Source organism: Cajanus cajan, chromosome 10 (assembly GCF_000230855.2).
Source record: "Cajanus cajan strain Asha chromosome 10, NIPB_CcT2T_4, whole genome shotgun sequence".
Lineage (NCBI taxonomy): Eukaryota > Viridiplantae > Streptophyta > Magnoliopsida > Fabales > Fabaceae > Cajanus > Cajanus cajan.
The window spans coordinates 34,355,946-34,374,806 of NC_138526.1; the positions used below are offsets into that span (position 1 = coordinate 34,355,946).

Sequence of the window (18,861 nt, forward strand, 5' to 3'; positions counted from 1 at the left end):
GACAAAACACTTTGGGATTATTGGTGAATCTTAACTCCACCTAGAGTTTTTCATTCTCTTTCCCCATTCTTGACTTCCTGGTAACGCAAACATGCCCAAGCATTTGGTAGCTGGCAATACGCTCTCCTCCTAACAACATCCCTGCAAGCACTCAATATAAAACTAAGCTACGCGCAAACTATAATCCTCACTGCGGGAGTCACTTGTAAAATTGAAAAAGAAAACAACTATTGAGGCCAAGAAAGCATCCCTTCGACACCCTTACGGGACACAAGAAAAAACCAAAATCATGGAAGGGGTGGTAGACAACTTGGAGCAACAACATGAGGAGATGAGAGAAGATGTAAATCAATTGAAGGAACAAATGGGAAAGATTTTGGACTTGTTGCAGTCAATGGAATCTAAAAAAGGGGCAAATGGAGAATCGTCTAAACAGCCTCATCAGTCACCTGATTACCTTCCTGGGTTTACTCCACGCACGCAACCCAACCCGAGTGTTCAAGGGTACACACCACCTTTCGTCCTAACAACCTCAGAAAATAACCATCATGTTTTCACTTCAAACCTTCAAGGCCAAATCCCATTACCTCCATATGGATTACCTCCAGGATACACGCTACCTGTGGCTAATATTCCTGAGAGTAATCCATCTACCTCCACCTTAAACCCACCAAAACAAACACAAGCCCAAAACCTAACCCTTGAAGTCAATGATCCACAAATTCCAACCCACCCGTTTGCTCATGCACCATCTACCCATATGTATGCACCACTTAATGTAATTCATGGCGAAGGGCCTCCTAATCACCAAGGGATAGTTCCTGCGCCAATTGTTATTGTACATCATCGTCATTCGGAAGATATTCCTCATGATGATAAGCTTCAATTTTTGGAAGACAGATTAAGGGCCATAGAGGGATTTGACAATTATGGTTTCAATGTTGCGGATTGTTAAGTCTCAATTATACTTCCTTTTAGACAAGACTTATTGAACAATTCCACTCATCCTATGCACCTTGCAAGATAATTGTTCTCTTTTTGATTTAATTTTGTGCAGATATAGCTAACCCAATTTCATCTAACAATACCTTGATACACCTCAATTTTTATGCAGGTATTGAGTGAAGAGTTGAAAGTTGAAGACCCATTGAATTGGAAATTAAAGAAGCTAAGGAGTAGGAGAAGAGTAATTGCGTCGGGCGCAACACTACCCGCGTCGGGCTTGAGCAAAACAGAGAGTCACACCTCTGCAATTCATAACTGCGCCAGGGGCAAGAAGGTGCGCCGGACGTGATCGAGACAGAGAGCAACTCAAACTCTCTAGAAGACGTCACGCCCGGCTTAAAAGAAATTGCGCCGGGCGTGTCTTGAGACAGAGAGTAACCAAACTCTCTGGAAGGCCCTGAGCCGGGCGCAAAGACTAATGCGCCGGACGTGATAACCCTAATCTGACTCCCCAAGCTCGTATTTGAGCAAATCTTCGAGGTCTTTCCCCTTATTCACAAATTGGGCGACTTCTAGGAGCTGAGGAAGGAATTTTCGGTGCTTGGGACCGTTCGTGTGTGGGTCTTTCCTTCGGTTCTTCATTATCTCTTCCATCTCTATTTTTGTTTCACCCTCATTGTTTTGAGCGGTTCTACCCATTATTTTGTGGGGTTAGATGTAACCAACGAAACTCTTATGTAATCTTTACGTTTTTAATGATATATATATATATATATATATATGTGTTGTTTCATTCATTGTTGTGTATGTTTCTATTCTTAGTGCTTGCTTCGGATTGATCCTCCTTTGCTTGATATAGGTTCCATTGGGTATTGGAAAATAACCATCGAAACTAGCTCTGAAACAAATGCCTAGTGGGAAATGTATCTAGGAATGGAGTTTGGCCCATTAGTAGTCTTAAACCCTAACCCGTAATGCGGGTGTAGGTATTGGATACTCAAGGAATTGATATTCATTACTTGCACCTAGGCTCTTGCTCTAAGGGATTAGGTTTGAGTAACCTTATGGGTTGACTAAGCAATGAATGTAACAAGAGATTAAAGATTCATCAGTGTGTAGTTCGGTGATATTTGACCCCACAATCTTACAAAACCATAATACCATTTCTACCCTTTTCACACACAAAACAAATACTTTTATAGTTTAACATTCCAATAGTCATAACCTTTAATTCAAATTTGCATGACAAACTATGAAAATGGAATTATTCTTTAGTCACGAATAGTCAATAAATGCTTATTTTACCTACTAGTCCTTGTGGATACGATATAATTTACTACTTGAACGGCCGGTATACTTGCCGTGTTTGAGTCCGTTGATAGAATTAAAATGATTTACAATGATAACAAAAGTAGTTTCAACGAAAATCTCAACACGGATCTGTGTCTGGTTCCTGATGTTGTAATTCCTCCCAAGTTTAAAGTTCCAGAATTTGATAAATACAAGGGGAATATATGCCCAAGGAATCATCTCACTATGTATTATCGAAAGATGGCTTCATGCGCTCATGATGACAAATTGTTAATTCACTTTTTCCAAGAAAGCCTTATTGGGGCAACGCTAAGTTGGTACATGAACCTGGAGCGAGAAAGAGTGCGCACATGGAAAGACTTGGCAGAGGCTTTCTTAAAACAGTACAAGTACAATATGGACATGACCCCAGATCGCACACAGTTACAAAATATGATGAAGAAAGAGAATGAGACCTTCAAAGAATATGCCCAACGATGGAGAGGGGTAGCTTCTCAGGTACAACCTCCATTATTGGAAAAAGAGATGGTCACGATGTTCATTGATATATGGGAGTTAGGAGTGGAAAGATTGCCCACATGACAACAGGATCCACAACCATCAAGAAACCTTTAGAAACCACAAATAAGAGGAAAGGAGGTGAAATGAACGCAGTGATGACAACACCAGTCAGACCCAACTACAATCCTATTTCTTTCGTACCCAATTATAGACCCCAATATGTGTATAACCCGCAAATAGCAACAGTTTCTTTGCCACCATACCCACAACCTTACCCATCCAGAATGTGTTATCGATCACCTACACTACCACCATAATTTTCAGTACCCCAAGCAAATCAATCAGCAATTTCACCTCCCATGGTGAATAATGCTCAAAGAAGGGGTAACAATAAAAAAAATACTCTAGCTCCGATCCTTATGACCTACACTGAACTACTACCACATCTGGTTCAAATGCTCTAATCGTGCCTTTTCCTATAAAGCCTGTCCAACCTCCATATCCAAGAGGTTATGATTCAAATGCCAAATGTGAATATCATGCTGAAGCGATGGGCCATTCAACTGAGAAATGTTGGGGTTTAAAACACAAGGTACAAAACTTGATAGATGCGGGATTATTAATCTTTAAGGAAAGCGAGCCGAATGTAGGAAGTAATCCACTTCCAGGTCATGGGACTTCATCGGTTAATGTTATTGAAGAAGAATGTACTCCACAAGTGACAGAAGGAGAGAAGATCCAAACCCCCATGAGATTCATTTTTTCATAATTGTGCAAATTTGGGATGATTAAGGGAGAGTCTTGCGAAGCAGGAGTGTGCGATCTCCACCCTACAACTGCATATTCTATTGAGGAATGTGGCAAGTTCAAGCAAATATTACAAGACATGATTGACTCAAATTTGGTTTAGGTGAGCCAGCTACGAACAAAAGAGGATGTATTGATGATTCAATCAGACGAGAAGTCCAATATGACTACTCCAAGAGCACTAGTAATCACCTTCACCAAAAACACTTTCGCATCAATACCTAGTACCCTTATTAAGCCACTCGTTGTGCAAATCCCAGCTCCTTTTCATTACAAGGACACTAAGGCGGTTCCATGGCGTTACGATGCGAAGGTAGAGAGTGACTACGTGAATGCCCAACAAAAAGAAGGCATTGACACTACAGGAACCAACACAACAAATATCGCGGGGGTAGGTGGAATGACCCGTAGTGGTAGAGTCTATACTCCAGAAGAGTTGAGAGCAGGAGACTTGACAAAAAACCATGAGAAAAAGGAAAATGCAATCGTCAATGAAGGAGTTTCAAGTGTTAAGAGGAAGGACGATAAAAAAGTCATGGATGAAAAGAAAAAGGAAGTGTCGGATGAAGAAGTCTCAGAATTTCTTAAGTTTATTCGGCAAAGTGAATACAAGCTCATTGATCAGTTAAATCATACTCTTGCAAGGGTATCTTTGTTATCAGTGTTGATGAATTCTGAGAGTCATAGAAATTTGTTGATGAAGATCTTAAACGAAGCTCATGTGTCCAATGACATCACACTAGACACATTTGGTGGCATCGTTGGTAACATTACAGCTAACAATCACCTCACTTTCACAGATGATGAAGTCCTAGTTGAAGGAAGGGGACATAACAAGGCTTTACACATCTCTGTGAAATGCGCAAATCACATTTTGGCTAGGGTGCTTATCGATAATGGGTCCTCATTGAATGTGATGCCCAAGTCAACATTGGATCGATTGCCTTGTGATAGGACATATATGAAACCAATTTCCATGATCGTGAGGGCTTTTGATGGATCTCGAAGGGAAGTTATGGGAGAGATCGAGTGTCCAGATTGACCCATTCACTTTTAACATAACTTTTCAAGTCATGGATATTAAACCTGCATACAGTTGTTTGTTGGGAAGGCTATGGATCCATTCAGCTGGGGTTGTTCCCTCTTCTTTACATCAGAAGCTGAAATTCATTGTGGAGGACAAACTAGTGATTGTCTCGGGTGAGGAAGACATGTTGGTGAGTTGTCCTACTCCCTTATTTTTTAATTTATTTTTGTCATCCCATTGCGATCTTGTTTGCGACATTACATAATTATCATTTTGCATACTTAACATTCATGGATCAAAATCTTCTGTCTCCAATTCCTGTCTCCAAACCCTGTCCCCCCAATCATAAATTGACACGTCATTGCATTTATTTTTTATTTTTATTTTTAAAAAGTGTAACTAATTTGTTACAGTTTTTTCTTTACCAAAGAGAAGAAGAAAGCATATGTAGCCTTCTTCCTCCTCCACCGCTACCGCCGCGCTCCCTCCGCCGCCGCCCATGACAAGGCCTCCGGATCGGACAGCCTCCGCCTCTTCCTGCCCTCCGACGCCGCCGAAATGAAACCCCACGCGACTTCCGAGGCTGTCCGATCCGGAGGCCTTGTCGTGGGCGGCGGCGGAGGGAGCGCGGCGGCAACGGTGGAGGAGGAAGAAGGCTACATTTGTGACGCGGGAGTGGTGGCAGCAGGTTGAGCTCCGGCGAGTCGTTGAGTTTGTGATACGGTGGCCGGAAATCCTCGTCGTCGTGGCTGGAAATTGAGTTCGTTTCTTCTTCTCTTTGGTAAAGAAAAGCTGTAACAAATTGGTTACACTTTTTAAAAATAAAAATAAAAAATAAATGCAATGACGTGGCAATTTATGATTAGGGGAACAGGATTCGGAGACAGGAATTGGAGACAGAAGATTTTGATCCAACATTCATATCTAATATCTAATATCAATATCTCTATCTCAAACCTTCATACATATATGCATCATGAAATTAATATATTAAACCTCTCTACTCCCTAAAATGATGTATTCATAAATCCCAAATAAATTCAATATAGTATGATCAATATGTACTCAACATTATACAATTTTTTTATAAAAAAAAACATAGTTACACATTCAATCATACAATTAAAGAGAATGAGAATTCATTCATTGGGTGTACATACAAGCATATCAACAATTACATGAAAGGGAAGCATACAAGAGGTTGCACTCACACCTAGAAGTGTGTAAGTCTCTAAAGTTGTTTTACAATGTATGAGATTCATTCTCATTTTTCTTCCTCTCTTCCTTCTCTCTCTATCTTTTTAAGTTAGTCAGAAATGTGTGACTATAATGAACGTAAGAGGGTTTATAAATCTTAACTTTTATTAACTTTAAAAGTCCATTTTCTTTCTAGAAGTGCACATCTCTAAATTAATCTCAAATAATTATTAAACTTATCTTAATTATTTTAGCATGTTGTTACAATTCCTGCACAATTTGATTAGTAAGTTAAAAAAATTCTATGAAAAATGACAATGTTTGTATTGCTATAGCTAATAGTGTTTCTCATATGTGTACAATAAGAACAATGAAAAACGAACGTAAGTTAGCAAAACTGCTACATGTGATCCATTAACGTGTTAACACTAGGTACACTATAAACCTAAAAATAATCATTATGATATACCTTAATAATCTAAACATTTAATTAACTCTACATACTACGTATATCATTTTGATCAAATAACATAATTACGTAAAACTTTCACTGAACAACTATATAAATCATAAATATCAAATATACGTGTTGTGAAAGAGAATTATCCCTATCACTATTTCTCTTTATTATTGAAAGGAAAAGGAGAAGAAGAAGAGAAAAGGGTGATGGAATTAGAAAGAAGAATAGTCAATGGTTGATGTGAAAGAGAGATTTACGTGAAGAAATTTGCCGACATGCGTGCCCAAATGACATAAACTCGAGTTGAAAGGAAAGATGAATATTAAAGATCCCTTTCTCTTGGCATCACATCAACACGAAGTAGTGGCATCCATGGCGGCGTGCCGTCACTCACCTCATGCACCATTTTTTTCTTCTTCTTCTTCTTCTTCTATGTCTCTCTCGTGACCACCAACACAAATCCACGTGCCACGTTTGCATCTTCCACCACCCGTCCTCAACACACTTTATTCCCTATACCTTAAGCATAATCAATTCATCATAAACCTTTCACTTGTTCTTTAACTCGTGCTCAATATATACTATTGTAACTACATTATTTACTCACTTTTCACTAATAATGCTTATTATAGATATATGTCAATTACGTGTTCATACAATCTTATCCATCTTATGTAATCACTTCATAAAAAATTATTAGAATTTAGGTTAATGATGAAGTTTGAAATCCTATATACAAACTTTATGTTTAAAATTTATTATTATCATCGTAATTTTTATAGATAAGAAAACATCACAAATAAAAAAGTGTTTTTTTAACATTTAATGTAGATATAAAAATAATTTGGTAAAAAATTATTAATTAAATTGATACAATTTAATATTGGTCAATTTACATATAGAAAGAAGTAGGTATAAAAAATTATAAATAAAAAAAAAACAAGAAACAAAAATTTGAAATATAATAAGTAATAATGTAAAGAAAGATAAATATCAAAATCTTTTACTTTTACACACAAGTTTTAAGAATGGTTTGTTTATTATATAATATATAAAAAATTCATTAAGTGATTTTAAATTTGATCTTTTCTATCTTATTTTTTTGATATAGATTCTTATAATTTATATATGAAATCTTATTTCTTAGAAGTTATAAAGTGATCTAGATAGTTAGAGGAGAATGACATAAAACTAGAGTAATAAGGAGATAATGAGTTTGAATCCTCCTAAATAGCATAATCCATTAATATACTAACATTTTCCTATTAAGAAATAAAAGAGATATTTTATCCCACATTTATTAGTGGTATTACGAAAATAATGTATAAGTGAAAAATAATAAAATTCAAATTTTAAGAAGGTAACAAAATTTAGCTCAATGGTTGTTGATGGGTCTATTAAGTTATCATCCCCATATTTATTAGTGATTATAAATGGAGAATTATAAAATTCAAATTCTAAGATGGTATTAAAGCTTAACTCAATAATTGTTTGATGGATCTATTAAGTTACTTGCTGTTAAATTGTTATCGAACTAACTATAAATGTTTAGTCTCCCACATTTCATGTCCTAGATATGTATAGTCTTTAAAATGATGAAGTCATCAAGTCATTCACCCTAACCTATTGTACCACTATAGTCATTTAATCTTTCAAATTTTATGTTCCAAATATTCAACTCTTAACATGAAGAATGTGTTTAAGATCTTAAATCTAAATTTTAATATTCATTAAATGAAAATAGTTGAATTTCAGCTTAAATTACCTCAAAAATATATGAAAAATAAAGTATAAAATCATTTATGTACCTGAAAAAGAAAAATAACTTAAGATTTGGAATTAATTGTTGAATTTTTTTAGATAATTTATTTGATAAGATTTTAATTTCTCACCACACGACGAATAGAAATTTAAATTTTCTTTAGAAAAATACTCATATTTGGTGTCTAGCTGTATTTTAAACATAATTGTATCTGAATTTAAAACTAAAAGCATTAAAATACTATAATATATAGAGAAGGAATTCACTTAATTAATTCAAGAATATGTTTACTTAAACTTATTTTACTCAATAACTCATGTTTTACATCAAATTTTAATAATCTAATCATTGAATGAAATGTTCTTAATGCATAAATCAAATCTATAAATTTAAAAATTACTTGATACACCGCTTCATTATTTCAAATCAACATATAAATAAATATTTTATGATTATGGGTTAATTTGAATTAATGAAATGAGAATCAAATAGTTTCTAAAATATTTTAAAATTTGTAAACTTTATATATGTATTAAAAAAAATTAAGTCAATGATTGGATCAATGAAATTTGGTATAGCATATGAATAATTGAGTAAAATAAATTTAAGTAAACTTATTCTTGAAATAAATGAATCTCTCCTCTCTTCTTCTCTCTCTATATATGTATGATTAAATATTAATTTAATTATATATAATAAAATATTAAATGATTTTTAAATTTTATAAAAATTATTTACCTGTTAACTTTTTTAATTTAATAGTTAAATAATTTAAATCTAATTCATATAATGAATTATTAAATAGAATAATGGACAAATATATAACTAATAATATTTGAACACGTAGTTATATGAGAACGTAATCAAGTGTGTGTGATTGAAAATTTGAACGTCAAGTCTGTCTGCTGCTTGAAATAGCAACAGTGGAATGGAAGCATATTTTTCTTTTTCTTCTTCTTTTTCGTGACTTCCTTCTTCAATGTTTGTCATCATTTTCGGTGTCCATGCGCTCCACTCATGTCTTTCCATGGCCCCATCTGCATGCCATGTTTTGAGCCATCAACAGTGTTTAGATAAAATTATAAAAAACCATTTTTGGAATTGTACGTTCTATTTCTACCTAATTTTTCAATATATATATATATATATATATATATATATATATATAAATACACCAAAACCATAACACACTAATTAAATGCAATGGTTTAATGACCATGAACGTGACTACGTACTCCAAAAAATTTATTTATCAATTATTATTATTATTATTATTTTAAATAAATTAAGTACGTCAGCAAGTGAAAAGGTTTTAGTTAATTCTTAATTTAATTTAAAGAATTTAATAAATTAAATTTTATGTGTAAGCACAATGTTGTTAATTTGTTTACTTTAAACATGTAGAGTACGTGCGCATTTAATTTATTGTAACTTTTTTCTTGTGGATATTGGTGGAGAAGAGTAGCTTTGTCTTATTTTTATCCATTATTTATTTACACCACTCTTGGACATGAAGATTTTTTTAATTCGAAAGTCATGGGTAGGAAGGAATATGTGTACGGAGGGAAGCAAATTGCTAAAAGGAGGTCAATTTTTCATATTTAGCATTCAAACTTTGATGATGAAGATAATGTTAATTTCAGTTCATTCTCATCCTTGAGGTTTTATTTTCCCGGTATTTCTCATCCTATGGTTTGATTCGATATTTTAATTCATATAATTTTTCTCTAAAATGTATAACAATTTCAATCCCCACCCGAAGAAATTTCTACATTTTGTGTCTCAATGTAGTTTCAAATAGGATTATCTTTGAATAAAGATATATGTGAAGTGGAGGAAAAAGAATGTAATTTTTCTCTCAGTTTCATGCTAGCATGACATGTTTTCATACATAAATATTTAATCATGGATAAAGTTAAAGTAAATATATAAAACTAATAATATGGTTATGAAAAAAACCAAAATTATAATGTTATCTCTATTATTTCATAATAAGTATTGTCCTACATTATTTTACACATATAAAAAAAATTAATAAATAAATAATGATTTAATTTATAAGAATAACCTTATGAGAATAGAAACAATGTAACATAAAACTTATTTTCTACATAATATTATTAGGAGTATAAATAAAAAAAACTAATATTGTATTGGAAAATTAACATAATACTTATTTTTGAATTTTTTTTTCTTAATGTTACACTTGTTATGAATGAGGGTATAATTTTTACTAGGAGTCTTAAATTTGTAAATATTGAAAAGTTGAATTATAAGAAAGAGGTGATAATTATAATTGTAGGATATTTTGAAGCTTGACAAGGAAGGTGTCAACTTGTGTAGGCTAAACAAGGCATGTGAGGTTTTGTATTTTGAGAGGCTATTGTATAGAGCAGGCTAGGGCTCCTGAATTATGACACTGCCGGTCCTGCAGGTATCATAGACAAGATCTATCACAAAAAATGCAGCATAGCATATATTTCTAGATTTCATTGCCATGCTTGTTAATTAATTATTATCATCTTCAATTGTCAAAATAGGGTCTCAATCATATATACAGTCACAACAACTGCAAGCATTATTGGAAGATGATTAATTAGGATGAAGACACTACTATAGATGCATGAATTCATAATTCATAATTCATAATTAGACTTAAAGTGGCTTCTCAACACCAATGCTCATGCCAATATCTTGCTTTGACATGACTTGACACCTTCTCTGATCAATTGCATGCCAAACTAATTACAAGTTTATGATTAGTGTTACTATCATCACCCTAGAGATTTTTTCCATGATCATATAATTGGTTTTGGAAATGATGATGATATATAAACAAAAAAGGTGCACTAGTGGATTGGTTTGTCAGCCATGAAAAGGACCAAGTCATGTTAAAATTGAAATCTGGATAATGCATGCATTCATTCCTGCCTCACAATTTGAATGGTCGGCCTGTGATTATATATGTGTACTTAATTTATAAGCTTATAACATCAAGGTTTTCTCATGATTAATTAAATCAATTAATATTTGATTAAGTGTGCCTCTGCCTAATTTTCCATCATGCCATATATTGGAGGTCAGCATTATCTACAGCAAATTAAAGTGTATCAGGATAAGAGGTGTCAGAGATAGATTATTCCAACACCACATTATGTGAAATAAAATACAATAATGTAAACTAATTCAAAAGTACTTGTGACTCATGACCATAAAGTCTAGTGCTAAAATTTAATGTTAACTGTATCAAATGCTGCTCTGTTTCTAATGATGTTTCTAATGACAACATTATGTGTATCATTATTAAACCACGTGTCGTTTATCATATCAATTTAGACAACCCTTAAAAGCCAGCGTTGTCATCAACAATCTAATTTCAAATTTCCAACCATAAGCAGAACATTGTGCCAGAGTATAAAGACTAATCTCATAAGCCATGGGATGATTGAGTTGTTAGAACAGTTTTTCTTTTTATGCAACTAATTAATAATTTTTTATTTTATAAAAGTAGGTTAATATATAGTCCCTCTTTGTGGAGAAATGAAAGGATATTCCATGATAATCAATTAATTAATTTTGAGCCTATTACACTTTGGCACATATAGTTCAAGGGTATGTTCGATAAAATTAATTTATAAATTGACCGAAAGTTTATAAGTTATATATTCTAAACTTTAACCGATTGAATTGATATATTTAGTAAAAATTAACTGATAATTTAGTTGTAATTAATGTAAAATGACATATTTATTTATTTATAATAATGAGAGTGAGAGAAAAAAAATATAGATAAGATAATTTCTAAGTTAAAAAGGATAAAAAAGATTCAAAATAAATTAATGAACTAAGATTTTATAAAGTATTATTTTATTTAAACTCTTAAAATAAACTTTCATATTAAACAAGCATATTTTGGTCAAATTTATTTATAAATTAATTAAAAAAAATCGATAAACTCCTCGAATATTTCACCAAACACACCAAAACCATTAGTAACTTGATAGGTTTACCTAAGTTTGATAGAGAGGATATTTAAATATCCTTTGGTTAAGGCCAGTAGCGATCTGGGGCAATCACCCAGGACCCTATTATCAGAGGGACACCAAGAAAAGTATTATTTAGTTTATATATAATATAAAAAGAAACTACATAATTAAATTATTAAAAAGTTATTAGAAAAGATAAATTAATCACAAACAACTAATCAATGATCAATTTTTCATTGGTTAACAAAAATCTATTAATAATTTTACAAAAATATATTGATAATATTAGATGTAAAGATAAAAATATAATATATTATTGACATATTTTGTTTTTTTGTGTGAACTTTCAAGTGTTAATGTAAAATAATAAATAAGATTTATATTTAATTTTCTAGTTTTTTCTTTTATCTTTAATTTCATTGATTTTCTTTCTATTTTTTAAATCATAATTATTAAAATATTGAAATCAAATTACGAATCTTCATTACTATGTTATAAATACGTGTCACTATTATTGATTATGTACCTGTCTGAAGGGCACACTAGTAATCTTCTCGTATTCTGAGGGCCGAACGAGAGCTCCAATCGAATATTCCGGTGAGGGGGAGGTACCTGCAAAAGGCACTCCGACGCTCAAGTCAGGACAAAGCACAAATATCGATAGTAATTAATGAACAGTGACGTTACCTTGTGACCTGTGCTATTTATACTGACATTTATGGGCCCGGATTCCCATGGGCCCTGCAACAGGATTACCATATTAGGTAATATGTCTCTAATCGGCTTACTAGTGTGATTAGCTCTTAATCCTTGATTATGGGCTAATCCTTGATTCTTTCTAATAGGAATCTGGGCCTATGGATCATTTAGCGACCGAATGGCGATCGACCACCTGGTTCGGCCATTCAGGTGCCGATTGGGTGTCGGCCAACAGGTGGCCGAACGGCCAAACCAGGTGGCCGAATGGGCTTACTAGTACACTTGCCCCCTAGCCTTGTAGAAAGGGTACCTTTTACAAGGGTATAGAAATGAGTTGCGGTTAGGCGGGAAGTTGAAAGGTTGGGGCGATCTCCAGCGTTGGATCTTGAAAATCAGGCCGTTACATTTTTCAAAATTTTGAATTTATCCGCCCTTTTTCGTTTGCTATATATAGCGATGCGTGGTAGGGCCTCTCATGCGTATCATTCTCAACCGAATAGTGTCATCCGAGCGATATCAAAGATCCATCAGAGCGCGCCGAGTGACCGTTTCACATTCAGATTTTTGGTAAGTTTGATTGAATGGCTTCTTCTTCCGAGAGCTCTTCGGCTAGTGTGGCTCGGTCATCATCATCCGAGGGGTCGTCGTCTAGGGCTTCGAGGCCGGTGCACAGGGACATACCATTGCCGAACGGGGACAGGTCTAGTGAAAATGTGAGTACATCCGAAGAGGCTTCAACTAGCGGGAGCGAAGAGGTGCCGACCAGAGTGAAACGTGTCTCGAATCGGCAAAGATATGGCCCGTCCAAATTACCGGGGTACGAATGGGTAAACGGAGAAGTGACCTCATATTATTCCCGATACCGAGATACTACCATGATCACAAATTTGTTGGATTACACTAAGTGTCTGAACTTCAACGCTAAAGAGGAGCTGTATCCGATCGGAATTCGTGCGTGCCGAAACAACGCCTTTCCCAATCCGGACGTGGTATGCTTGGACAAGCAGGCCGAAAAGATGGCATCGTTCTATATGTACGACTGCATTTTGCGAGATCTAAAGGTTAAATTACCGTTTGATGAGTTTATCATGGGGGTGCTTAAGGTTTTGAATGTGGCGCCGACTCAGCTACACCCGAACAGCTGGGCTCAACTTCAAGGTTTCAAGCACCTGTGCCGATGTGTTAACATCAAGCCTTCGCCTTTACTTTTTCTCTATTTTTACTCGTCCCGTCCTTCAGATTTGGCCAAATGGTTGTCTCTTAGCCGAGTGGGGACTCGGCAGCTCTTGGATAGTTTCACTTCGTCTTACAAGAATTTTAAAGCTGGATTTTTCCGAGTGACTGTCTGTCTGAACGGGAGGCGTTTCTTCTTCGGGGCCGATGACCGGAGCTTCTTTCCGTTGTATTGGACACGTGCCCCTCGGCCGTATGATGTAGTGCCGGATGAGCTTCTCACAGCTGAAGAGCAACGGGATTTGCGATTTTTACTTCAAAAACCTCAGCGCTTGCCGACGAAGTCATTAATAAACGTGGTTGTATCTCCCCAATGGGAGAACGACTTGATAGGTACGTGATTTTCCCGTTTCGGCCTTTGGCTAAATTCATATTGATGTTCACTTGGTTATTTGTGCAGGAATCATGGTGTCAAGCGGTGCCGATGAGTTCAATATCCGCAACCTGTTGGCCGGCCGGATGCAACAGGCCAAGGCTTCGGGGGCTGTGGGCAGCTCGACACTTGCCCAAACGCCTCATCCAATACAAGATGACCGAACCCCACCCACTCCAGATCGAAAGCGCCGAAAGGTGAAGAAGGGTAAAGAGGTTGCTCATGAGGGGCCGAAACGAAAAGGTAACAAGGAGAGGCCAGAGAAAACCAAGAAGTCCAAACACTCCGCGTCTTCCCCGGGCGAGACAATTATATGTGTGCCCCCTATGATAATGTCCAGGGCCTTTCTGAGTGAAGAGGTCACCGCCAAGTCACTGGTTCGGCCAAATGCCATTTCTGATCATGGACGTGAATTCCTAGGCCAGTTCGATGTTGTGGCCAAATGGAAGTATTTCTGCGAGGTGCAGTCTCGGTCCCTACCACTCGCGCACCACCTCGCCATGGAGCCTATCGGCGAGCTGGTGCAATTAAGGCAAGGGGTTGAGGATGCCGATAAGGCGATAGCAGAGGCTGTGGCGACTGCCGAGGAAGCGTTAGCAAGAAATCGACAACTTGCGGCCGAGCTAGATGTACAACGTCGCAACAATGATACTCTTCGGCTGGACATGCAAAAAGCCGTAAACGAAGAGAAGCGTCGAGCGGAGGAAGCCAAGGCCGAACTGGAACAAGTGAAAGAGCAAGCCAAGGAATGTATCGTTGCCCAACATGAAGCTGGGTTTCGTCATGCCCTTCGGCAAGCGCAACATTTTGGCCATTTCACAGAGGGCTTTGAGTTTGACATGTCGAAAGATTTCTACCAAGGATCTTTCATGTCTTTCCAAGATATGCCCGTGGGAGCCGTCCCGGATAGTGATGCGCCGAATGACGATCTTGAGGACGAGGAGACTCATGATGCCTCGGATGGTGAGGCTGAAATCCAACAGGAAGAGCCGAATCAAGATCAAGAGGACGAGCCTGAGGTGCAAGAGGATGTGGGGAATGACCCAAAGGAGTAATCATGTTGAAGTCTTTTCTTTTTTGTATGACAGGCCGATAGAGCCTTTAAAAGTTGATTTTGTTGCTGTTTTGTGATGGTTGTACTGGTGGCCAATAAAGTCTTTTGATCCTTGTTAATGAAAAGTATTTGGTAATGACAAAATTTCATAATTGACCGATGAATTGTATAAGGATTTTGAATGCTGTTGATTATTTGAGTCAAATCCGAACGAATTGATTGCTTGAGTGATATTCGAACGAGTTCGTTCGGACATGATTTCTTGAATCGAAAACCGAAGGGGTGTTTCGGAACTGATTGCTTGAATTAAAACCAAACAAGCTAATCGAGCGTGAATGTTTTTTGAATCACGACCGAAGAGGTCCTTCGGAATTGATTGCTTGAATTAAAAACAAACAAGCTAATCGAGCGTGAAGGTTTTTTGAATCAAGACCGAAGAGGTCCTTCGGAATTGCTTGTTTTTTGTGTTGAAACCGAACAAGCCGTATCGGACTTGGAGGCTTTTTGGAATCAAGATCGAAGGGGTCCTTCGGAATTGATTGCTTTTTGTGTTGAGACCGAACAAGCCGTATCGGACTTGAAGGCTCTTTGAATCAAAACCAGGACTTTATAGGTTAGATCCTCCCGAGGCAAGCCCTTTATACCCTTGGCCGAGTGGGGTCACTCGGGAGGGAAGCATTTTTAGCTTAGATCCGAGGCACATCCTTGGCCGAGTGGGGTCACTCGGGAGGGAAGCCTTTTTAGCTTAGATCCGAGGCACATCCTTGGCCGAGTGGGGTCACTCGGGAGGGAAGCCTTTTTAGCTTAGATCTGAGGCACATCCTTGGCCGAGTGGGGTCACTCGGGAGGGAAGCCTTTTTAGCTTAGATCCGAGGCACATCCTTGGCCGAGTGGGGCCACTCGAGAGGGAAGCCTTTTTAGCTTAGATCCGAGGCACATCCTTGGCCGAGTGGGGTCACTCGAGAGGGAAGCCTTTTTAGCTTAGATCCGAGGCACATCCTTGGCCGAGTGGGGTCACTCGGGAGGGAAGCCTTTTTAGCTTTAGATTTGAGGCCGAGTGGATTTGCTTTAGAAAGAGTACGAGGCATGTTTGCACAATTGACTTGAGAAAATATAGTGAGTAGAATTGCATTTCATTAATGGGTGCCTCATTAAAAACTTTGTCGGCCAAAACCCCTTTTCACTTTTTTATAAGGGGAAAAAGACCGATCAAGGAAAAGAGTGCACCATGCATGTACATTGATGATAATTTCCATTGCTTACAAGCATGTCTTAGCTAAAATACATCTTCAAATGAGTCGAGTTCCAGGTTCGTGGAATGACTTTGTCCGAGAGTTCTTCGAGCTTGTATGCTCCGTTTTGGAGATTGTGCCTAACCCGAAATGGACCGTCCCAATTAGCTGCCAGTTTGCCTTCACGTGGATTTCGGCGGGCTGTCCCTTGGACTCTCCATACCAGATCGCCTTCCTTGAATTCTCTCTTGTTCAATGTTGTGTTAAATCTCCGAGTCATCCTTTGTCGACATGCTTCTGCCATCACGCGGGCTTGATTGCGAGTTTCTTCAACTGTATCTATTTCGGCTCGGATAGACATCTCGTTCGAGTTCTCTTTGAAATGGATGCGCCGAAATGAAGGTTCCCCAACTTCTACAGGTATCATAGCATCGGTACCATATGTTAACCGGAAGGGTTTCCCTTGTCGTTGACTGTGGCGTGCATCGGTAAGCCCATAAGACTTCTAACAACTCCTCGGCCCAAGCTCCTTTTGCATCTCCCAAGCGTTTCTTCAGTTCAGTCAAAATAACTTTATTAGCTGCTTCGGCTTGCCCATTTGATTGTGGGTGTTCTACTGAGGTACATCGGTGCCGAATCCCCATATCAGTCATGAATTTATTGAGCTTGTGGTCTGTGAATTGAAGTCCATTGTCGGTGATGATGGGGTAAGGTATTCCGAAGCGTGTAATAATGTTCTTCCAAAGAAACTTTTGAACATTATTTGCCGTGATGGTGGCTAGTGGCTCGGCTTCAATCCATTTTGTAAAGTAGTCAACTGCTACTAACAAGAATTTGCATTGGCCCTTGGCTATGGGGAAAGGGCCGAGCAAATCCATTCCCCACAAAGCGAATGGCCAAGGCGAACTGATGCTATGTAGTTGCTCTGCCGAGGCGTGGATCAGGTTACCATGCTTTTAACATTGAATGCATCGCTTGACAAACTATGCACAATCACTTTTAAGGGTTGGCCAGTAATATCCTGCCCTTAACACTTTTCTTGCTAGGGTTCGTGCGCCCGAATGTGATCCACAAATGCCTTGATGAATTTCTCGTAGTATGTAATCAGACTGTGCCGAGTTTAAACACTTGAGCAATGGGGTTGAGAAGCCCCTCCTATACAATTCACCTCCAATGACCGAGTAGCGAGCAGCTTGAACTCGAAAATTTTTAGCAGATAAGGGTTCGGCTGGCTCTTTGCCATGAAGAATGAAATCAAGGAGTTCTGTTATCCACGTTGCATTAGATCCAGACGAACTTGTTTCTTCCACTTCCATGCTTTCGGTCACATCTATGCTCGGGGTTGGTAATTTGAGGTGCAGGGTAGTTCTGAGCTGGCCTTGTTTCCGAGCACTGCTTGCCAATCGGGCTAGTTGATCGGCTCGTTCATTGTTTTCCCTCGGCGTGTGCCGTACTTGTACCTCATCGAACTTGGAACACATGTTGTGGAAGAGGTGATAATAACGGAGCAAGTTGGGGTCCTTCACCTGAAAATTATTATTAACCTGTTTCGATACGATCTGTGAGTCCGTCCAGCAAATCAATCGCCGGACCCCAATGTCGTCTGCCAATCTTAATCCTACTAATAGTGCCTCGTATTCGGCCTGATTGTTGGAGGCCCGAAATCCGAAGTGCATGGACTGTTCAAGGGTTACCCCCATCGGTCCTTCAAGAATTATGCCTGCCCCGCTGCCGACATTGTTCGAAGAGCCGTCAACATGCATTGTCCATTGATCGCTCTGGAATTGACCGCTAGGCTGTAATTCATTGATGAATTCGGCCCAGTATTGCGACTTAATCGGCCCCCTTGGTTCGAATTATATGTCGAATTCCGAAAGCTCAACGGACTATGCCATCATTCGGCCTGCAAGTTCGGGCTTCTGTAAGACTTTAGCAATAGGACAATCAGCTCGAACCACAATCTTGTGTCCCTGAAAGTATTGCCGAAGTCTTCGCGTCGTGTGCACAAGTCCGAGCGCCACTTTTTCCAGTAATTGGTATCGACTTTTCGAGTCCTGCAACATACGACTGATGAAATAAATAGGTACTTGAGTTTCTCTTTCTTGGATCAAGACGGAGCTAATAGCCTCATGTGAGACGCACATGTATACAACAAGGGCCGACAATGGGTCGGGTTTAGAGAGGATTTGAGGCGTCCCGAGACGCAGCTTTAACGCTTGAAAAGCCGTTTCACATTCTTCGGGCCACGCGAATTTTTTTATTTTTCTTAAAAGT

At 37.6% G+C, this 18,861-nt stretch overlaps 3 protein-coding genes across 3 annotated transcripts; 1 reads left to right on the plus strand and 2 right to left on the minus strand.

The window, feature by feature from the left end:
* The first annotated feature begins 2,334 nt into the window (after window positions 1-2,334).
* On the plus strand, window positions 2,335-4,606 carry LOC145952451 (uncharacterized). Its single transcript, XM_083064814.1, has 3 exons — window positions 2,335-2,754; window positions 3,242-3,349; window positions 3,668-4,606. Exons 1-3 carry the CDS (start codon window positions 2,335-2,337, stop codon window positions 4,604-4,606), a joined length of 1,467 nt encoding a protein of 488 aa, XP_082920940.1.
* Window positions 4,607-16,916: 12,310 nt separating this feature from the next.
* LOC145952452 (uncharacterized) lies at window positions 16,917-17,465 on the minus strand. The gene has a single exon (XM_083064815.1). The coding sequence runs from the start codon at window positions 17,463-17,465 to the stop codon at window positions 16,917-16,919; it is 549 nt and encodes a 182-aa protein (XP_082920941.1).
* A 105-nt stretch (window positions 17,466-17,570) lies between these two features.
* Window positions 17,571-18,350, minus strand: LOC145952453 (uncharacterized). The gene has a single exon (XM_083064816.1). It carries the CDS (start codon window positions 18,348-18,350, stop codon window positions 17,571-17,573), a length of 780 nt encoding a protein of 259 aa, XP_082920942.1.
* Window positions 18,351-18,861: the final 511 nt, after the last annotated feature.